Below are 20,386 nucleotides of genomic sequence, written 5' to 3' on the forward strand. Positions count from 1 at the left end.
TGCCCCTATATAAATCAATGGTGAGACCTCATTTGGAATACTGTGTGCAGTTCTGGGCACCACACCTTAAAAAGGATATTATAGCTTTGGAAAAAGTGCAGAAAAGGGCAACTCGAATGATAAAAGGGTTGGAACACTTTCCCTATGAGGAAAGGTTAAAGCGCTTAGGGCTCTTTAGCTTGGAGAAAAGACGACTGAGGGGTGACATGATCGAGGTTTATAAGATTATGCATGGGAAAGAGCAGGTAAAGAAAGAGGTACTTTTCTCCCTTTCTCACAATACAAGAACTCGTGGGCACTCCATGAAACTGCAGAGCGGTCGGGTTAGAACGGATAAAAGGAAGTACTTCTTCACCCAAAGAGTGATTAACACATGGAATTCACTGCCACAGGAAGTGGTGGGTGCTACAAGCATGGACGGCTTCAAAAGGGAATTAGATAAGCATATGGAGCAGAGGTCCATCAGTGGCTATTAGCCACAAGGTATAGCTAGGGGCTCTGGGGCAAGTGATGCTCTGTCTTCTTGGTGCTTGGGGGGGGTCAACAGTGGGAGGGCTTCTAATGTCCTGGCCCCACTGGTGGACCTCCTGATGGCACTGGTATTTCTGGCCACTGTGTGACACAGAATGTTGGACTGGATGGGCCTTTGGCCTGATCCAACATTGGCGTCTCTTATGTTCTTAACCGGCACAGAGGCCCAAGCTTCCCCTGGTTGCTGGCTGGCCCTCAACAGCTGACGCTGCAGGTGTATGCGCTCGCGCATGCCATGTGTGCATGCACAGCACACCCGTGCATTTTTCTCACTCCCCCCCAAACCCCCCCCCCCAAACACCTGATTCATTCTATCTCACGCGTATTTCTCTCTACCTGAAGGGTTTAAAACTCTAAGGGGGAAAAACCAGATCGGAGCATTCTGCCTACCGCGCAAAAGACTGAGATAGGGAAGCAACGAAACGAAACTCCACGAACGAAGGCTACACACGCGATTAAAATACATTTTCAAACGAGTGCCCGACCCTTCCTCCCTCAGCCGCCCTGAAGCACCACCAGCTTTTCGCATCACCGGCGAGAAAGGGGCGTCGCCGCGGTCTGGGTGTCACGTGACGGGCTGCTCCCGCTACTACGGCCGGTCAAGGCGGTCACGTGACGGGGCCCTGGCGTTGCCTTGGCAGCGGCGGAGGCGGCGGGCGGGTCGGCCGCAGTGGCTGAGGCGGCTTCTCAGACCGTTGGCCGGAGGAGGCGCCGCCTGCTGCTCCTGCTGGCGCTGCTGCTCCTGCTGGCGGGGTAAGTAGAGGCGGCTGAGACAGGGCAAGGCAGGGCAAGCAGGGGCGGCGGCGGCCAGGATGGAGCCCCAAAGATAGCAAGGGGGCGGGGGGAGTGAGGTGTTTATTTACGCATAATGAGGTAAATAGGGCGTGTCCTCCGCCTACTTTCGGTGGGGCCAGGGCTGGGCAGCGTGTGGGGTTGGCAGCCTCTCGCGGCGAGGTACGTGTATCTCTTATAAATGGCAGGGGGCTGTATTGTAGTACACAGTGGTGCACGGGGATGCTTTAATAAAGGGAACGGGCCTGCGGGTTACACTGGTGAGTGTAGCAGATATCATCGGCTTGCCTGGTGTCCGTCCCCCCCCCCCCCCACCACAAATTTAAATTTTTTCGAACGTATCGCGTCTAATACTTACGCTTTGTTTCAGTTAATCCTAATCCTGTTACTTTGCTTATCGGATGCCTTATTCTATTAATTGCGCTGAGTTGACGTTGTGTAATCCACCTTGAGCCTTGAGGAGAAAGGCGAACTATGAATAATGTGAAATGAATAAATATAAAATAAGATCAAGATCAGTGTTCCCTCTAAGCTGAGTCAGTGTGAGCTAGCTCACAGTTTTTTAGCCTCTGGCTCACACATTTTTGTCTCCGCTCAGGAAGGAGGGCTCCGGAGCAAACCAATTTATGCAGCAGCCAAATCGCTGGCTCACAACTTTAATGCCAGTAGCTTGCAAAGTAGAATTTTTGCTCACAAGACTCCACTGCTTAGAGGAAACATTGATCAAGATGGGTAGCCGCAAGATAAGCGTATACAGAAACTTAAGCAAACTTATAGAAATTCTTTAAATATGGTAATGGAGTTATAAGAAAATATACTGATCTCTTTGTATGTTTTATGTGTGTAAGTGGATGTTTGTTACGCAGTATGTTTGTTTGTTGGTGTATAATATGAAAAATAATGAAAGTGTACCTTATGGGTACTTAAAAAAAAAGATGGGTAGCCGTGTTAGTCTGTAGCTGTGGAAAAGAGCAAGAGTCCAGTAGCACCTTAAAGACTAACAAAATATGTGGCAGGGGATGAGTCACTGCTCACTTCTTCAGATACCTGCAACACCTTTTTGTTAGTCTTTGAGGTGCTACTTGACCCTTGCTCTTTTCTATAAAATACATGATTTATGAAAATAGATTCAAGTGGGGTAACTGTGTTGGTCTGAGGCAGCAGAGCAAAGTTTGAGTCCAGTGGCACCTTTTAAGACCAACAAAGTTTTAAGTTCTATTCATGGTATAAGCTTTCATGTGCAAGCACACTTCATCAGATATCTGATGAAATGTGCTTGCACACGAAAGCTTATACCATGAATAAAACTTTGTTGGTCTTAAAGGTGCCACTGGACTCAAACTTTGTTCTGTGGTTTATGAAAGTATGTATTGCATGTATGGTTGCTTTTAATGCATTTTATGATATCATATAATGTAAGGTAATACATGTAATGTATGCAGCATATATAAGGTACACACACATATTATTTGGAAGATGTGTATCCTGTTTTTCTCATAAAGTCTATGTGTATGTATGTGAATGAGTGCATCCCTTTATCTCTCTCATATATGTGTAATATTCAAAAGTTGTTAAAGGCATAAACACATTGTAATTAAAAAAACAAAAGGTTGACTATTGCCTTCAACCTGGTTGGTCCCTTGTGCGATGAATGGTATCTGTTTTGCAATGAAAAATCTATCCACTGCATTTTTAAAACAAAAGGCTGGTGGCACCATAAGGACAAATGACTTTTACTTCAGTATGAGCTTTCGTGAGTCACTGCTCATTTATCCAGCCTTTCTTCCAAGTAGCTCAGGACATTCCGTTTTATTCTCACAGCAACCCAGGAGGTAGGTTAGAAGAACAACTGGCCCAAATCACCCAGTGAACTTCGTGGTTGAGTCAGGATTTGGATCTGGGTCTCCCCGACTTGCAGTGCTGCACTGGCTCTTATTTTCTGAGTGTACGGTGACATAATCTAACATGAAAATAGACATGCACAAATATGCAAATAGTGTGGAAGAACCGTGCTGCATTTAGTGTGTTGAAGGCTCTTTCACAGCACATGAGTCAAAACCTAAGAATTTCTAAGTCTGAGATTAGGGTGTTCGGGTTTTGTTTATGTCTTTATAATGTTTTGGCCCACTTTTCAGCAAATATTGGTTCACAGGAACCAGAATCTGATTCAAAATGTTCAGTACAAAATAGGTAGCTGAACGTATTGCCTTCTTAAGGCTTTGCCTTGCTAACAGAAGTCATAGTAGATTCAGGTGGGTAGCCATGTTGGTCTGAAGCAGCAGAACAAAGTTTGAGTCCAGTGGCACCTTTAAGACCAACAAAGTTTTATTCACGGTATAAGCTTTTGTGTGTACGCACACTTCTTCAGGTACAGTGATCTTGGACCAGCCACACACTCTCAGCCTACTTTACTGGGTTGTTGTGAAGATAACATGGAAGAGAGGAGACTGATATCAGCCACTTTGGGGAGAAAGGAGGGATATAAATAAAATAAATAAACAAGAAATAAATTTAAATCATTTTACTTCATTTATCATCTGCCTTGTTCACTGAGACTCAAGGTGGATTTTTTTTTTTGCCGTCAAGTTGCAGCTCACTTATAGTGACCCCCTAGGGTGTTCAAGGCAAGAGATATTCAGATGTGGTTACTGGTTAGCTATTGCCTACCTCTGTGTAATGACCCTAGACTTCCTTGAAGGTCTCCCATCTGTGTAGTAATCTGGGTTTACTGTGTTTAGCTTCTGAGATCTGATGCAATCAGCCAGGTCAGAATGATAAAACAATGCAATGAAGACCAGTAAGTATATAAAATAAATGATACAATAAAACTGGGCTGCACAGAGAATTTTTTTTAAGTATAATGCAACTGGGTCCTGACCTGGATAGCCCAGGATAGCCCAGTCTTGTCAGATCTCGGAAGCTAAATGGGTTCAGCCCTGGCCAGTATTTTTTAATTATTATTTATTGCATTTTTACCCCGCCCTCCCCGCGAACGGGCTCATTTGGAAGGGAGAGACCACCAAGGAATACCAGTGTTGTGATGTGTCTCTTTCCTTGAAAACCCTGGGGGGGTCGCCATTGACGGCAAAGCAAAAAAAGCAGCGGGATGACACAAAATTAGAAAACAATGAAAGAAAGACCATATCATACATCCAGTAAACATTGCAGTATAAAGAATCTCTGTTTGAACTAGCGGGGTCTGCATCCTCCAGGGGTTCAGCCACTCTGGAAACCAGGCAATTGAGTGCAAATATTTGAAAACTATCCCAAGCAATTAATTTCAGGAGGGAACAGGGGAGAGCCTGTGTGCAGGCAAGAATGTTTTCTTCCGTCCTCCTTTCGCTTGCTGAGATCTAAGGCTCTCCCTCCCGCTGGGTCTGAAGCCCAAGAAGACAAACAAGATCAAAGCCGGCATCGTCCTGGTGCTCGCAGAGCACTTCCCTTCTCCAGAGTGCTTTGCTGACATGAGCTGTGGCCAGAAAGCGCTTGCCGGCGCAACGCCCACCAAAAAAGCCCTGTAGAATTACAGCCAGGTTGAACTTAACTGAGGCTAAATTGCCAGAAATAGGGTAGGTATTATTTCCCAGTCGGTTTAATAATTTGCAGTGAAGTCGTCCTGTGGTTTTTCTTCTCACAACTGACCGGCCTGCGCCAGGTAAAATTATTTCCCAGTCGGTTTAATAATTTGCAGTGAAGTCGTCCTGTGGTTTTTCTTCTCACAACTGACCGGCCTGCGCCAGGTAAAATTATTTCCCAGTCGGTTTAATAATTTGCAGTGAAGTCGTCCTGTGGTTTTTCTTCTCACAACTGACCGGCCTGCGCCAGGTAAAATTGCCTCTTCGTGCGAAGGGAGGGGGAGGGGCACAAGGGTAGTGTTGTTGAGTGTAACTATGATTGAAGAATAGTTATTTAGATCCTCCTTCTAGGGGCAAATTCAAGTATTCCTCTTCGTAAAATCATTTACGTGGAGGGAAAAGCGTAAAACTTGCTCTGTAGGCTGTCGCGTACAGTGCTGAAAAACATGACTTTACTGTACGTTTGTGTTGTGTGAATGCCCTGGGGAAGCCATGGTGAGTGGTGACTTCTCTCTTTCTGTGTTCATACTTTGAAATTCATACTTTGAAGGTCTATTTTGGTTTATACTATGCCCTATTCAAAGATTTGGGACAAACCAAAAGACAACCGGAGGGGTGCACTCCAAGAATCTAGTAAAGTAAAATAAAATGCTATCAAATCCATTGAAAATTCTCAAGCCGCTGTTGAAGTTTCTGAAGCCTTTAAACATGATTCCCAAAGGCTAGTCCATGCAGTTTGTTCTTGCGGTGCTCACAAAAGGTGCTCAGGTTTGGACTTTGCAGAGTCTCCAGTAGAATGGTTCTCGGCCAGTGGGAGCATGAAAAGCAATGTTTTTCTCACTTTTGGTGGATGTCCAAGATGGTAAACAGGGCACATGGGAGGACGCTATGTTGCTATGTTGGACAGGAGGTATTTAGTACTTTATAGGTTATCCAGAAGTTGTTCCCAAAAGACATTGGGGCTGTGTGTGGTGTTGTCAAGGTGTGTTCTTTGAAAATACTAGGTGGAGGTCTGATACGTGACAGCACTAACACCAGTGTCCTACAGGTATCTTAAGCAGTGATGGCTCACAGAGTGGCTTGTGTGGGTGCAGTTAGAGAAGCATTAGTGTAGACTTTGAGGGTTCAATAACGACACAACACAACAGATTTCTTGAAGCTTACTGACCAGGCTCTCTGTCAGCTCTCTCTCTGTACCAAAAACTGTTTTTTGACTGCCTGTCAGAAGCGCTTTATTCAGAGAAAAGAGCCAGCTCACACATTTCTCCCCCCGGCCTTGTACAGTGAAAAAGCTACAAGTGAAAGACTCTAAGCTCGAGTCACAGTGTGTTCTTCACAGAATATTCTCATAGCTCACATTATCTTGCCCAAATGTAGCAAAGTTTGTGCTCTCAGCAAACTCATGCAGACTCATGCAGACTCAGCAAACCCTGTGCCCTGCTTGCCAATCTCCCGTTGCCAATCTCCCTGTGAGAACTTGAACTCCCAGGTTTGCCTCACAGGAGCTCTCGCTCTCCACACATTAGCCCATGCTAGGCAACCAGAAAAAAGATCCCTGCCTACTATGCTTTTGTAAGGTGCCAGCCATGCACATACAAGCTATTTTGCCATCAGCCTGTGGCTTGGATAGCCACTGTGTACTTCAGGGCTACTTATAATTTTGTCAAGAAGGCAGCTTGATCCACATGTAGACAGCAAAATAAACACTCATGCCTCACTTTGTAAGCTCACATGTGAAGCACCCCTAGTATAAATATGTGCTTGTGACTGGGAGAGCCTGGTAATATATTTTGGATTTGATGTATGGTTGTTTTAGAATTCTGCATAGCTGAATCACTCATAATCCTGTCCTGACACAGCTCTTCTTTGCTCAACATATATGATATGAAACAGACAACTTTAACTCCTTCTTCCATAATAGTAGGATCATCAAATTAAATCAATTTGCAGAAGATTGAAGAACAGCTGAAATAAAGCCATTTGTCACACAGTGCAAAAATGAACAATAGGCTTGTGGCACTTTAAAGACGAGCAAAATTTTATTCCAGGATAAGCTTTTGTGAACTAAAGCTCACTTCTTCAGATAGAATGAGTGGCTCTTCATTATGCCATCACGTTTTGTAGGGATAATGATTGCATGGTGAAAATCCACTCAGTGCATCTGAAGAACTGTGTTCTAGTTCACAAAAGCTGTTGCTGGGAAAAGGTGCCTTTTTTTTAGGTTTTAAATTTTTTATTGATGATATATTAAAGTTACAAAGAACAATTGTTGATGTACATATACATAAATTCAAAATCCAAAGTAATTCAAGACAAAGAAATTTAAGTTAACATTAAAGGTTACATCAAAGTCACTACTGCTGGTTAAACTGGTAAGTTAATGTATAACTATAAATATTCATTGACGATCCCAATTGTTAACACTACATTTAACAGAATAAGATATTAGTTGTCATTATTATATACCGTAGTAGCCGTGAAGCTGCTTAGTTGAAGTAAAGTAGTGCCTGGAGGTCACTGTGACTTATGGTTCTCGACCCTACACCTGTTGAAATTAGAAGAAAAGAGTAGAAGAAGAAAGAAAGAAAATTATTAAATGAATAAAGAAATAAAGAAGAATGAGGGAAAGCATTTGTTGGTAAATTGGATTGTGAGGCAGTAAGACTTGCACAAGCATGTATCCGAGGAAGGGGGACCATTTTTCCTTGTAGGATGTCTTCCTGGGATAGAGATCTGATTGAAGTATTTTATTGGTGATTTTCTCCATACTAGATGGCCCCATATCTTCAATAACCAGGTATCTATGGATGGCAGTGTTGGTGATTTCCAATGGGATGCTAATGCTGTCTTGGCTGCTGTCAGCAGGCTTTGGATGAGCTCCCATCTAATCTTGGGAACTGAAGGATCTTTCATGTGTTGTGAAAAGATCAGTTCTGGGATTAGTGGTAATGAGTATCCTGTAATTTGCTGGATATGTTTCAGAATGTTGCTCCAGAAGTTTCTTACATGTGGGCATTGCCACCAACAATGTGCGAAAGTGCCAGTGCCACCACAGCTTTTCCAACAAAGCCCTGAGCAGGAGGGAGAGATCAAAGCTTTCTTCTGAAGCGTGGATAGGATTTTATAAGATTGTAGTCTAACATGCGCAGAGGATGGTGATGTTAGAGAAGTACTCCAAATTTTAGACCATTGAGCATTTGTGATGTTGATTCCACAGTCTTGGGGCCAAGCCAGTTGATATGGCAAGAGCTTCGTAGAATTAAGCTGGAGTAGAATGTTGTATATTTTTTTTAATATGACCTTGAGAGTTAATGAAAAGGCGCCTCTTGACCAGTGTTCCCTCTAAGCTGAGTTAGTGTGAGCTAGCTCACAGTTTTTTAGCCTCCGGCTCACTCATTGTTATTTTAGCTCAGGAAGGATGGCTCCAGAGCAAACTAATTTATGGAGCAGCCAAATTGCTCGCTCACAACTTTAATGCCAGTAGCTCACAAAGTACAATTTTTGCTCACAAGACTCCACAGCTTAGAGGGAGCGTTGCTCTTGACTCTTGTATAGTTTTCTAAAATTAGTATTTATTTAGTTCACACTTAACCCACTTTTCAATAAAGTATTATCAAAGAGACAGTATGATGTAGTGGTTATGCCGTGGAAGCTTGCTGGGTGGCCTTGGGCCACTTCCACACTCTCTGCCTAATTTAGCTCTTGTGAGGATAAAATGAAGGACAGGAGAAGATCAGTGTAAGCCATTTTGGGGGCCCTTTGGGGTCAAAGGTGGCACATAAATGAAGTAAATAAATAGATAAGTAGAAGGGGGAAATAACAGTCCTACAACCAATGCAATGATAGGGAATGAGTAAATAAAAGTAAGGAATAACCACTATAAACTGCAGCTGCACACAGTAACTGTGGATGCAGATAGGATATGTTGTGACTCCCACCTTGTGGAACGGGCTGCCTGAAGTAATCAGGAAGAAGAAGAGATTGGATTTATACCCCGTCCTTCACTACCCAAAGGAGTCTCACAGCGGCTTCCAACTCCTTTCCCTTCCCCTCCCCACAACAGACACCCTGTGAGGTAGGTGGGGCTGAGAGAGCTCTGACAGAAACTGCTCTTTTTCAAGAACAGCTGTGCCAGAACTATGGCTTGCCCAAGGTTATCCAGCAGGTGCAAGTGGAGGCGTGGGGAATCAAACCCGGTTCTCCCAGATTAGAGTCTATGCACTTATTTGTTTGTTTGTTTGTTTATTAATGCGATTTCTACCCTGCCCTCCCCGCACGGGCTTAACCACTACACCAAGGCTCCCACATTTCCCTCATTCCACAAACTATATGAAACAGAATTGTTCAGGAAGGTGCTTTTTATAAAGGGAAATCAGACTGGAATCTGTGCTCCTGATTATGGCATGTATCATCTGTATATTGAATGTACTATGCTTCTCTTACTGCATTGTGTTTAATTTTGTAATTCCATTTCCTACATTGTTTGACATATCATGTCTGACACTATTTTGCATTATTTCTAATTTTTATAATCCTAGCACTATTGTACATTTTATTAGGGGTATCATGCTATTATGCTATTTGATTGCATTGCTTTTAATGTGTTATCCACCTTGCATCTCAGTGAGAAAGGCAGGCTGTACATAAATAAATAAAATATCCAGGAATCAAAAGCTTGTCTAGATTGGGGGGAGGTGTTGGTTTTAAATTTTTCAAACAAAAATGGGCAATTTCAGAAGCTCCAGTTTCAAATTTTTAAACTCTGGATTGGGCAGGTAACAAATGTCATATTCCTTTGTGCTAGCATCAGATTACCTGTAGGAAATGTGGGATTTCCCAACCTGGAATGGAGTGGCAAGGAGAGTGAATGAGACTTAAGTTCTACTCTCAGCAAACCTGCATGCACTCTGTCTGTCTGTCTCTCTCTCTCATTCTGAGAACTCTCCTGAACATTGTGCCTTTAAAAAGAATTTATGCAAACAGTCCTTTTTTATGTGCAGCCACGTTTGCATATCTGCTAGGTGTAGCACTGGCAGAAACAGAGTGTATTTGGCATGGATGACTGCTTAAAGAACAATAAAAGAAGAGGAGGTACAGGATGGAGTGGTTCAGTAGCAGGGCACCTTCTTTGCCTGCTGTAGGTCCCAGGTTCAGTCCCTGGCATTTCTTGAAGGATCTGAGCAAAGCAGTTAGAGAATGGCTCTGGGGTCCCTCCTGACACACACAGAGAGATAATGGTTGTCACTTCTCTCCTCCAGCAATCTGAAAGAACCAAAGTCTGTCTTCTGTCCTGGCTTCCAGGCCTTCAGCAGGTTTAGATGAAAAGTATGCAATTTAGAATGGATCTCCACAAAAGGTTTGGTGGAAGATATTTGGGGAGCTGAGGAAGAAAATCCAAATGGCCCCTGCCCCACTGGCAGGACACGAGGCATAATCCATTAGAAAGTTCTCCTGGGCAGGACTCATTAAAATGAAGGGGAACTGCCATCTTTTCCAATTAGACTCTCTCAGGTCCCTGCCACACGGCATGGAAAAGGACGGTTGAACTGCGACTAATCTGAGCCGCATCAAAGTTGAGACGCCGCGGTGGGATCTCATGGATCCCCCGAGCCGCGGCGCCGTTGCTCCCCGGCACGATCAGATGCCAGGGAGAAAGCGACGGTGGGAAGGGGAGCCTGGCGAACTGCGCATGCTCACACATGCGCAGTTCGGCCAGGAACCGGGAATGCGCCGGCGCAAGGATGCGCTGGCGATCCCACGGCCGCACTTGCCGCGGCCCATTCGAAAAAACCACCCAGGTAGGTGGTTCTTTTTTGGTGCACTTCATGGGCGGGATGGGACGGATCGGAGACGGTAGCACGACGTTCCCCAGATGTTGCTGTGGGATCGCGCCCGTTTGCTCCGGCCCAGATCCGTCCTTCTCCCGGCCCAAATGGCACGTATGGACAGGGCCTACGTAGAACTTCGTGGTGGAATTTGTGCATCCTCCGTATCTTTCTACCATTCTGCTGTTCCTAATTTTGGTTAAAATATGAACATGTGAAACTGCCTTGTATGAAGTATCCTCTCCATGGTCTCAGGCAGAGAGGATGGTCTTTACTAGTCCACCTACCTGCATTCCTTTAATTGGAGACTCCAAGGGTTGAGCCTGGGACTTCCTATATATTACGCAGGAGCTCTGTCAAGGAGCCATGTTTTCTTTCCAGAATTCTCCTTCCTGATACAGCTGTCTCACCTCACCTTCCAGGAAGACATTGTCTCCATTCCACAAGTATGAAATGGCAAGTTGCTTGTCAGACAAGTATCATAACACAGACAGGGGTGTCAAACTCATTTGTTACGAGGGCCAGATCTCACATAAATGAGACTTTGTTGGGCCAGACCATGTGTGTCATAAAATGTAATGCCAGGTAGCATAGATATAAACTTTATAAAGGACACAAAGGGTTGTTGTTTTTTTCTTAAAATAAAAACATGCTTAAAACATTAACACTCTTGCAATATTTTGTTTATTTAACAGTGTCTGATAATTAACACCTCTTGCTCTGAATTATTGTATCAAAATGTCTGTGCTTTTGCAATCTTGAGTATGCTGTTCAGGTGTGTATCTGTAAGCTGCAAACCTTTGATGACACAGCAGCAGCAGCAGAACTGGAAGAAGAAGCAGAAGACAACCAGTTCTGCTGTGGGCCAGATAGTAGCCCTCCAAGGGCCTGATCTGGCCCGCGGGCGCATGTTTGACACCTGCTATACTATAATCAAGATATAAAATTAATAAATCCACAAAGAGCATAATATTGTCATAAGAACATAAGAGCCCTGCTGGACCAGATCAATAGTCCATCTAGTCCAGCATCCTAGTCTCACACAGTGACCCACCAGTTCCTCTGGGATTCAGAGGATTAGTGCCTTGGAATGTGGAGGTTCTTCTCAGTCACCTTGCTAGTAGACATTGATAGACTTATTCTCCATAAATCATATCTAATCCCCTTTTAAAGCTGTTTACTTCTGTGATGAATGATCACTACATCCTCTGGCAGTGAATTCTGCATATTACTCACTCTCTGTGTAAAGTATTATTCCCTTTTGTCCATCCTGAACCTACTGCCCATCAGCTTCATTGTATGCCCTTGAGTTCTAGTATTTTGGGAGAGGGAGAAAAATTTCTCTTGGTCAATTATCTCCACCCTATGCATTATTTTACAAACCTATGCGACCAGGATTGCATCTGCGAGCTCGCGCCCAGCCCAATTATTTAGAACAATTTGGTCTTTAACGGCTCTGCCACAGGGCAGGCAAAATGCTAGGGAATTGGATATCGGCTGTGAGGCATTCGCGAGCTACTTCGCAGATAAAGTCTTGGCGCTCCGCCGCGACCTCCCCACCACAGTTGAAACAGTGAGTGAACTTGAGCCCCCTTGCACGTCTTCGGTTCCGGGTTTAGAGTGCTTCGGCCTGCTCAGCCTGGAGGAAGTTGACAGATTGCTTGCATCGGTGAACCCAACCACATGCAGCCTTGATCCGTGCCCCTCCTGGCTCATTAGAGCGGGTCACGAGGGGCTGCGAGGGGCCCTTAGGGAAATTATTAACAAGTCCCTCGTGGAGAGGCGGTTCCCGAGGGCACTCAAGGAAGCGATGGTCCACCCTCTCTTGAAAAGACCTTCTCTGGACCCGGCTGAATTGGCCAACTATTGGCCGGTGTCCAATCTGCCCTATTTGGGCAAACTTACTGAAAGGGTGGTGGCGTTACAGCTGCAGGGCTTTCTGGATGATGCTTCCGTCCTAGATCCCTTCCAGTCCGGCTTCCGCCCGGGGCATGGAACAGAGACAGTACTGGTCGCTTTTACTGACGACCTCCGTAGGCATCTGGATTGAGGTGGTGTGGCGGCACTGTTGTTGTTAGATCTGTCGGCCGCGTTTGATATGGTCGACCACCAGTTGCTGACCCACCGCCTCGCAGACGCAGGGATTCAGGGGCTCGCCCTTCAATGGCTTGCCTCTTTTCTCCAAGGTCAGGGACAAAGAGTGTTGATAGGGGAACAGCAGGCCCGGAGACACCCTCTTGAATGTGGGGTGCCTCAAGGGGCAGTGCTTTCCCCGATGTTATTCTACATGCACCCCCTTGCCCAGATTGCCCGGAGGTATGGGCTTGGGTGCCATCAATATGCAGATGACACCCAGCTCTATCTGATGTTGGGCGGCCGGTCAGGCTCTAGTCCAGAAGATCTGCACCGGGCATTGCAGGCTGTGGCTGGTTGTCTCCGATTGAGTCGGCTGAAGCTAAACCCGGCGAAGACGGAGGTCCTGGGCCTGAGTCGGGGCGGTTTGGTGTTGGGGCTCCCTCTCCCGACCTTCGATGGGGTGCCTTTGGTGCCAGCGTCGGAGGTTAGGAGTTTGGGAGTGCTCCTGGACTCCTCGTTAACTGTGGAGGCCCAGGTGGCAGCCACTGCTAAGTCAGCTTTCTACCATCTTCGGCTGGCTCGGCAGTTGGTTCCCTTCCTCGACTGCGATGACTTGGCCACAGTTATCGACGCGACGGTCACCTCGAGGTTAGACTACTGTAACGCTCTCTACTTGGGGCTGCCTCTGTCGCAAATCCGGAAACTGCAGCTGGTGCAGAATGCTGTGGCCCGGCTGTTGATGGGTCTCCCTAGCCGGGACCACATCCGGCCTGTGCTGAAAGCGTTGCACTGGCTGCCAATAGCATACCGAATTAGCTTCAAAGTGCTGGTTCTTACCTTTAAAGCCCTATATGGCCAGGGTCCAACGTACCTGAGGGACTACCTTTCCCCACATGTTCCCTTGCGAGCACTACGGTCGGGGACGCAACATCTCCTGACGATTCCAGGCCCCAAGGAGGCCAGGCTGGCCGCTACCAGGGCCAGAGCTTTTTCGGTGGCAGCTCCTTCCTGGTGGAACGAGCTCCTGGAGGAGATCTGGGCCCTGTGGGACCTGGCGCAGTTCCACAGGGCCTGTAAGACGGATCTCTTCCACCAGGCCTTTGGGTAGGAGCCGCCACTATCGTACCATCATTATTAACTGGCCCTGGGAAGAGAGAACAACAGTGCCATGTGGAACTGATAGCACTGATCGGATGTACCATCTCAGACACGCCATCTTGATGAAAGATTTTGTTAGAACATCTAGAGCACTTAATATGTTGTAATTTTGTAATTATGGTTTTTATGGTTTTAACCATTTTTATGTGTTGGCGTATGCCTATTTGTGAGCCGTCCTGAGCCCGCATTGCGGGGAGGGAGGGCTATAAATTGAAATTATAAATAAATAAAATAAATAAATACTCGTCTCCAGTGTTCCCTCTAAGCTGAGTTAGTGTGAGCTAGCTCACAGCTTTTTAGCCTCCAGCTCGCAGATTTTTGTCTCAGCTCAGGAAGGAGGGCTCCAGAGCAAACTAATTTATACAGTAGCCAAACCGCTCTCTCTCAGCTTTAATGCCAGCAGCTCACAAAGTAGAATTTTTGCTCACAAGATTCCATAGCTTAGAGGGAACATTGCTCGTCTCTCTTCTAAACTGAAAAGTCCCCGACTCTTCAGGTAGGGAAGGTGCTCTAATCTCCAATCACCTTGGTTGCCCTCCTCTATACCTGTGATAATTAAATATGGCATAACATTTTATTCTGGCTTTGCTCATCCAGTTTGTTGTTATTCCAACAGAGAAGAAAGGATTGCCAGTTAGTAATAAGTACATTCTGAGAATCTGACTTCTCTTCCCAGAGATGTTTATATATTGTTAATTTTGGCAGACAAATTCTGTGCTTTAGGAGACAAATATTGATGGGTGGGCTAAAGCTTGGCTGGATTCTCTCCTAAAAGCTCTCTTTTCTTAAATCACACCCACAGCTTATCATTCACCATGAGTACTGAGCTGAATGTTCCTGTAGACCCTCCTGCCTCTTCCTGCTGTTCTGAGCCTGCTGCCAAAGGTATGGACTACCGGGACTGGGTCCGTCGCAGCTACCTGGAACTGGTTACTTCCAATCACCATTCCGTTCAGGCTCTCTCATGGCGGAAATTGTACCTGAGTCGAGCCAAACTGAAAGCTTCCAGCAGGACCTCTGCTTTGCTCTCTGGATTTGCCATGGTATGTTTTTCAGTCGCTTGATTACACTTTTCTGCTGCAGACCGACATGGCTGCTCCCTGAAACGGAGTGTTTAGAGGACTGTGCACCTCTCCTTTTCCTGTGCTGCCGGAAAAGAATGTAGGCCTGTGATCCCCTCCAGCTTTTCCAGTCTGTCTCTGGGAGAGCTTCAGAAGTGTCAGCAGCCACAGTTTGGCTAGCACGGGGCTACTTGCTATATGCTGTATCCAGACTGTTAACAACACAAAAAAGGACAAAAGGTGAAAGTCAAAAAACTTGGATGGGCCTGATCAGAGGATCTTAGTCTTTCAGCAGTCCATCATTTCTCTCTGCAAATCTCTTTTAGCAGCTCATCCTCCCTAGAGGTGGGCGGGTGGGAAGGAGGGCCAGTGAAAAGTAACCAGTGAGGGGAGGAAGGCAGCAGGCCCCTCCAGCTTTCTCTGTCTCTCTCCAGAGGTGGTGAGAGAATTCTCAGCATTCAGATCCTCTGTGCTGCATATTTACCCCACCCTGTGATGTAGGTTAGACTGACAAACGGATCCACACATTACGGAGTAAAGAAGTTGGGTGTGGGGTCCACCCAGCCTGTGCAACAGTCAGACATGAACTGCAGGTTCTCTTCAGTTCTAGTACACACAGTGCCCAACTGATATTGATACTATGGTGGGTATGGAGAAAGGGCTTCAGCCTTCTTTCCCATGCCATTTTCCTAATTGGAAATAGCTCCAGAGGACACGTGGGTTTCCAGAACTGGCCATGTAGTTCCCCTCCCCCAGACCATTTCAGGTTAGGAAAACAGCATGGGAGGCCAAGGTATTTCCCTCTTAGAGGCTGGGGGAAGGAGAGAGAGAGAGAGAAGAGATGGCCAGAAGGAAGGAAGTCCCTGAAATTAGCAATGTAGGCACTAAAGCCAGTTTGGTGTAGTGGTTAAGTGCACGGACTCTAACCTGGGAGAACCGGGTTTGATTCCCAACACCTCCACTTGCACCTGTTGGATAACCTTGGGCAAGCCATAGTTCTGGCACAGCTGTTCTTGAAAAACAGCAGTTCCTGTCAGAGCTCTCTCAGCCCCACCTACCTCACAGGGTGCCTGTTGTGGGGTGGGGAAGGGAAAGGAGTTTGTAAGCTGCTCTGAGACTCCTTCGGGTAGTGAAGGGCGGGGTATAAATCCAATCTCTTCTCTTCTCAAGGGATAGCAGCAGAACAGATGAAGAAAGGAGGCAGAAGGATTTGACTGCTGTCTCCCCTGTCCCCCCCACCGTACAGGAGTGCTTGCTGCAGGAGATGTTGCAGTGTCCTTCATTTCCAGCTTAAGCAAGACACTAAGCCCATGCAAATTCACACAGGGAACTCTTTGAATTGAATTTCAGTCAGACATTTTCCCCCTGGCTTACATCAGGGCTAATCTGTTGTTTTCTTGAAGCTGATGTTCTGGGGATTCTTGTGGCCCGCATGTGTAAGGCATACAGATGTGATCACTGTAGAATGGAGAATGCCACATCTTTATGTTGGAGGGTATTGACCAATGTGGCATTCCAGGAAGCAGTGAACTGCCGGGAAAGAGACCTTCTGCAAGACTTCAAGAAACCACAGAACATAAATTTCCCCTGTTTGTTTGGACAAGAAGCAAGCATCTCCCATAATCCTGGGCCTGCATCAGATCGGAAACGGGTAGCCCAAAGATCTGTTTGTGGTAGGCATTAAAATCTGAGGGAGTCTTTCCGATGTGCTGATGCGAGGATGGGGAACTGTTTCCTTTTCGAGGAGTCCCTGTGCCAGTGTACAGGCTGCTGCCAACGGGCACATATTACTAATTTGATTAGCAAGCGTGGTAAACCTTTTGCAAGTGGAGAGAGGACCCAGATGGCTTCCCGCACTCCTGGTTCGACACTGTTATGCTTTTCAAAATAATTTCCATTGGGAACGTATGTCTGTGTCGATTTGTCCCCTGAGGCTGTCTTGCATTTTGCAGGAAATCTTGGGAAGTGTTCTAGGGTGCTCACACAGGGTAATGGCCTGGCTTGCTTGCACCCTATAAACTGACTGCATCCTTGAGCTGACCCCAACACAGCCCTACAGCATCATATTGCAGGGGGGGAATTTGAGGTAACAGTGAACACACTGCCTGCCAGGGGCGAGAAGGTCCCAGCAGGCCCCTAGCCAGGATTTTTTAAATTCAGGGGGCCTTTAAATAAGTCAGGGGGCACCCCCCCTCCAAAGGGAGCATCACAAATGAAATTTAAAAATGGAAGTTGGGGGGCCTGGGGGCTGGATGGGAAGTCAGGGGGCCTTGGCAGTCAATCGGGGGACCAGGCCCCGAGATGTCCCACTGTAGCTGTGGGCCCTGGGTCCCTGGCTCAATACCTGGCATCTGCTGTTCTTTGGGAAATAATGGGATCTCCGGTCTTCACCGAACTAGAAAACCAACATTCTCAGATTCTGCCCATCAAGACATCATGTTAACTGGAGCTTGATTCAAGGCTTTCCAGAGCCAGGAAGCTTTCAGTCAAATTCTGTGTGCAGGAGAAAAGCTGCATTTGTGCCTGTCATAGACACAGCAAGGTTTGCTGTGATGTCTGAGTGTGGCCGTAGAACAGCAGTTTTCTGGTTTATTTAATCCATTCTTTGGGTTCTGTTAACATCTCACAGTTTTTAATTGGTTAGGAAGATTTGCCTTTACCAAAATATACCAGTTTTTAAAGAGCCTAATTTCCAGTTTAGGGATTCCCCCCCCCCCCCCCCCCCCCCCAGCTTCCTAGACTCAAGAAATTGCTTGGGTTTTTTAAGGCTGAAATTCTCCAGCTTGAACAGAAAGAAATTCACTTAAGGCAGGCAAACGCTTGGGTAGCCTCAGGACTCCCATTCCTTATATCTTGATTGTTCATCTTGGCTGGAGTCTCAGACTCTGCTTCAGATTGTTTTCAGAGCAGTGGGCGTGTTTCTCATTCCCTCCATAACACACACACAATTTTTTTAAAACAGAAGCCTTTTGGAGTGTGATTTATGATTTATAGATCCCTGTAAGTTTTCCCTACCTGTGGTACAAACAGCTTTGGGGAGAGGATTTTCCATGGGAAAACTGGATGGGAGGAAACAACTAGAAAGCTCTCTCCCTTTGCATTGCTCTTGTGAGCCACTCTTAAATCGCAGTCCAAGCGTCTGCATAGACCTTTAAAAAAAAAAAGTCCATGAAAGAATGCCAGAACATAACATGACGTGCTGTTCTGCCTGGTAGCTTGTTTTGAAGCTTTGTTTCTCACCTAGGGTGCGGTCATGCATTAGCAGTCCCAGCAAGTGGGCTATCAGAGTGGCAAGCAAATATTTAGCAGGAGGTGTTGATGCTTTTCAGGTGGCCATGGTTGAAGTCCAGCTAGAGATGCAGTACCAGTACCCTCAGATGCTGCTGATCGCCTTCAGTGCCTGCACCACCATTTTGGTCGCCGTCCACCTCTTTGCCCTCCTCATCAGCACTTGCATCCTGCCCAATGTGGAAGCGGTAAGTAACATCCACAACCTGAACTCCATCAGCGAGTCCCCCCACGAGCGCATGCATCTTTACATCGAGTTGGCGTGGGGCTTCTCCACCGTCCTGGGGATCCTCCTCTTCCTTGCTGAGGTCGTTCTCCTTTGCTGGATCAAATTCCTGCCGGTGGACGCTGTTTTGAAAAATGACACTGCCGTTGTCCAAAAGCCGAGGAGCCATACGGGCTGGCAGGCGGCCTTCATCTCCACCATGATCATGGTCCCCGTGGGGATCATCTTTGTTGTCTTCACCATCCACTTCTACCGGTCGCTTGTCCGCCATAAGACGGAACGTCACAACCGAGAGATTGAAGAACTCCACAAACTGAAAGTGCAGCTAGATGGGCATGACAGGGGACTGCAGGTTGTGTGATGGACAGACACGTCTACCTGCCTGGCTGGATGCTCAGCAGAGTTTTATCATAACAGGAATGAATGAAAACAGATGCAGAGTGCCCCTCAAGACCTATAACTCTCAGTCGCCAGTCACGTCCTGTTTGATGGCTTTTTGTAGGTCTGGACGATCCACCTTCTCTGGTCTTTTATGTCTGCAAAACACTGCCAGGTTGCTAAAGCTGAAGGTGTCATCTGCATCCACATGGTTATCTGAAGATGGGCTTGCCCTTTTGATTCCCAAATTGTTAAAACAGATTAGACTGTCCTTTACAATTGATTTCACTTTAGTACAGTAGGGTGAGTGTTTTGGGGTGTTGCTTTTTCTTTTTCTTTTGGTGGAGGGGGCAGAACGAGGAAAGAACCCCATGCCGTCCAGAGCTTACACATTGGCAGTGAGTTCACACGCTTTTTCAGAGATGAATTGTCAGACAGCAGTGTGTGCACTCATCCTATGGAAATCTGCCAAAGCCCATGAAATATAGTCACTTGGCATCTTTTATAAGGGGGTTCACTTGGAATAATGATGGGGATGAACATTATAGCAATTTGTGCAAGCTTGTTCTTCTTCCATTCATTTTGTTATTGTGCTTGTTCCATACAGTCTCGGTAAGGGCAGCCTTCCCTATCCTGTTGAATAATTCACTGAGAAGGGAAAGAAAATCTTGGGGGGTCAAGAAGCTCCAGCGCTGTTGAGTATTTAGAGCTTCTGTGTATCCTTGGAAAGGCCGGAGATAGCCTAGTTAGAAAAAGAGGAGAGGATTTTAAGGAGCGATGTGTAGAATTTTACTAGAAAAGACTCACTTTCGGGCATGATAACCAAAGTCTGTGCACTAGCAAGGAACAAGGACCCTACGGACTAGCAAGAAAGGCATCTAGAACAGGCACATCCTGATTACAGGGACAGCCCTGTGGCACAGTCCGTGGCACTGCAGAAGATTGGATCGAGGAGATCCACACTAAATGAGCCAATACCTCTAAGATGAAAACAGCTGCCATTATCTGCTGCTGCGACCATAAAAACAGAAGGAAAAGTGACGCAGTGTGGACAGGGTTTTGGGAGGGTCTGAGTCAACCACTTTTCTCACAGCATTCTGGTCCCTGAAGTCCTGCTGCTTTGACACAAGATTAAGTTCCTACGTATCATCTGTATCTCGCTTGTGTGCACCCAAGGGGAAATTAAGCTAGCTGAAATATGGATGAAGAGGATCCATCCATAGACAAAAGGTTCTTTCCGTTGTCACATGATCACTAAACAGATGGGGTACAGATGACTAAGCTGAACCTGGAGAAATTAGGTTCCAAGACGGCCATCCTGTTGTTCACACTTACTTGGGAGGAAGACCCATTCAGTGTCATGGGACAAATTTCCAAGTAAGCACATGGTGTGTTGGGCGTCATCACAGATCCCCACCTTGCCCGCTGTTACACCATCTCGTCCTGCATCTCAGACCTTTGCATGTCCTCAGAAAT

At 46.3% G+C, this 20,386-nt stretch overlaps 1 protein-coding gene across 2 annotated transcripts; it reads left to right on the forward strand.

Annotated features, from left to right (window-relative positions):
* Nucleotides 1-1,268: 1,268 nt before the first annotated feature.
* ORAI2 (ORAI calcium release-activated calcium modulator 2) lies at nt 1,269-19,919 on the forward strand. 2 transcript variants are annotated; one of them, XM_015408024.1, is made up of 3 exons: nt 1,269-1,284; nt 14,760-15,000; nt 18,348-19,919. In XM_015408024.1, exons 2-3 carry the CDS (start codon nt 14,773-14,775, stop codon nt 18,891-18,893), a joined length of 774 nt encoding a protein of 257 aa, XP_015263510.1. In that variant the 5' UTR covers nt 1,269-1,284; nt 14,760-14,772; the 3' UTR covers nt 18,894-19,919. The 2 variants fall into 2 exon arrangements, with proteins under 2 accessions (XP_015263510.1, XP_015263511.1); XM_015408025.1 differs by lacking the exon at nt 1,269-1,284 and having other exon boundaries at nt 14,766-14,842.
* Nucleotides 19,920-20,386: the final 467 nt, after the last annotated feature.

This window comes from Gekko japonicus, unplaced genomic scaffold, assembly GCF_001447785.1.
Source record: "Gekko japonicus isolate JY-2015 unplaced genomic scaffold, Gekko_japonicus_V1.1 scaffold1, whole genome shotgun sequence".
NCBI lineage: Eukaryota > Metazoa > Chordata > Lepidosauria > Squamata > Gekkonidae > Gekko > Gekko japonicus.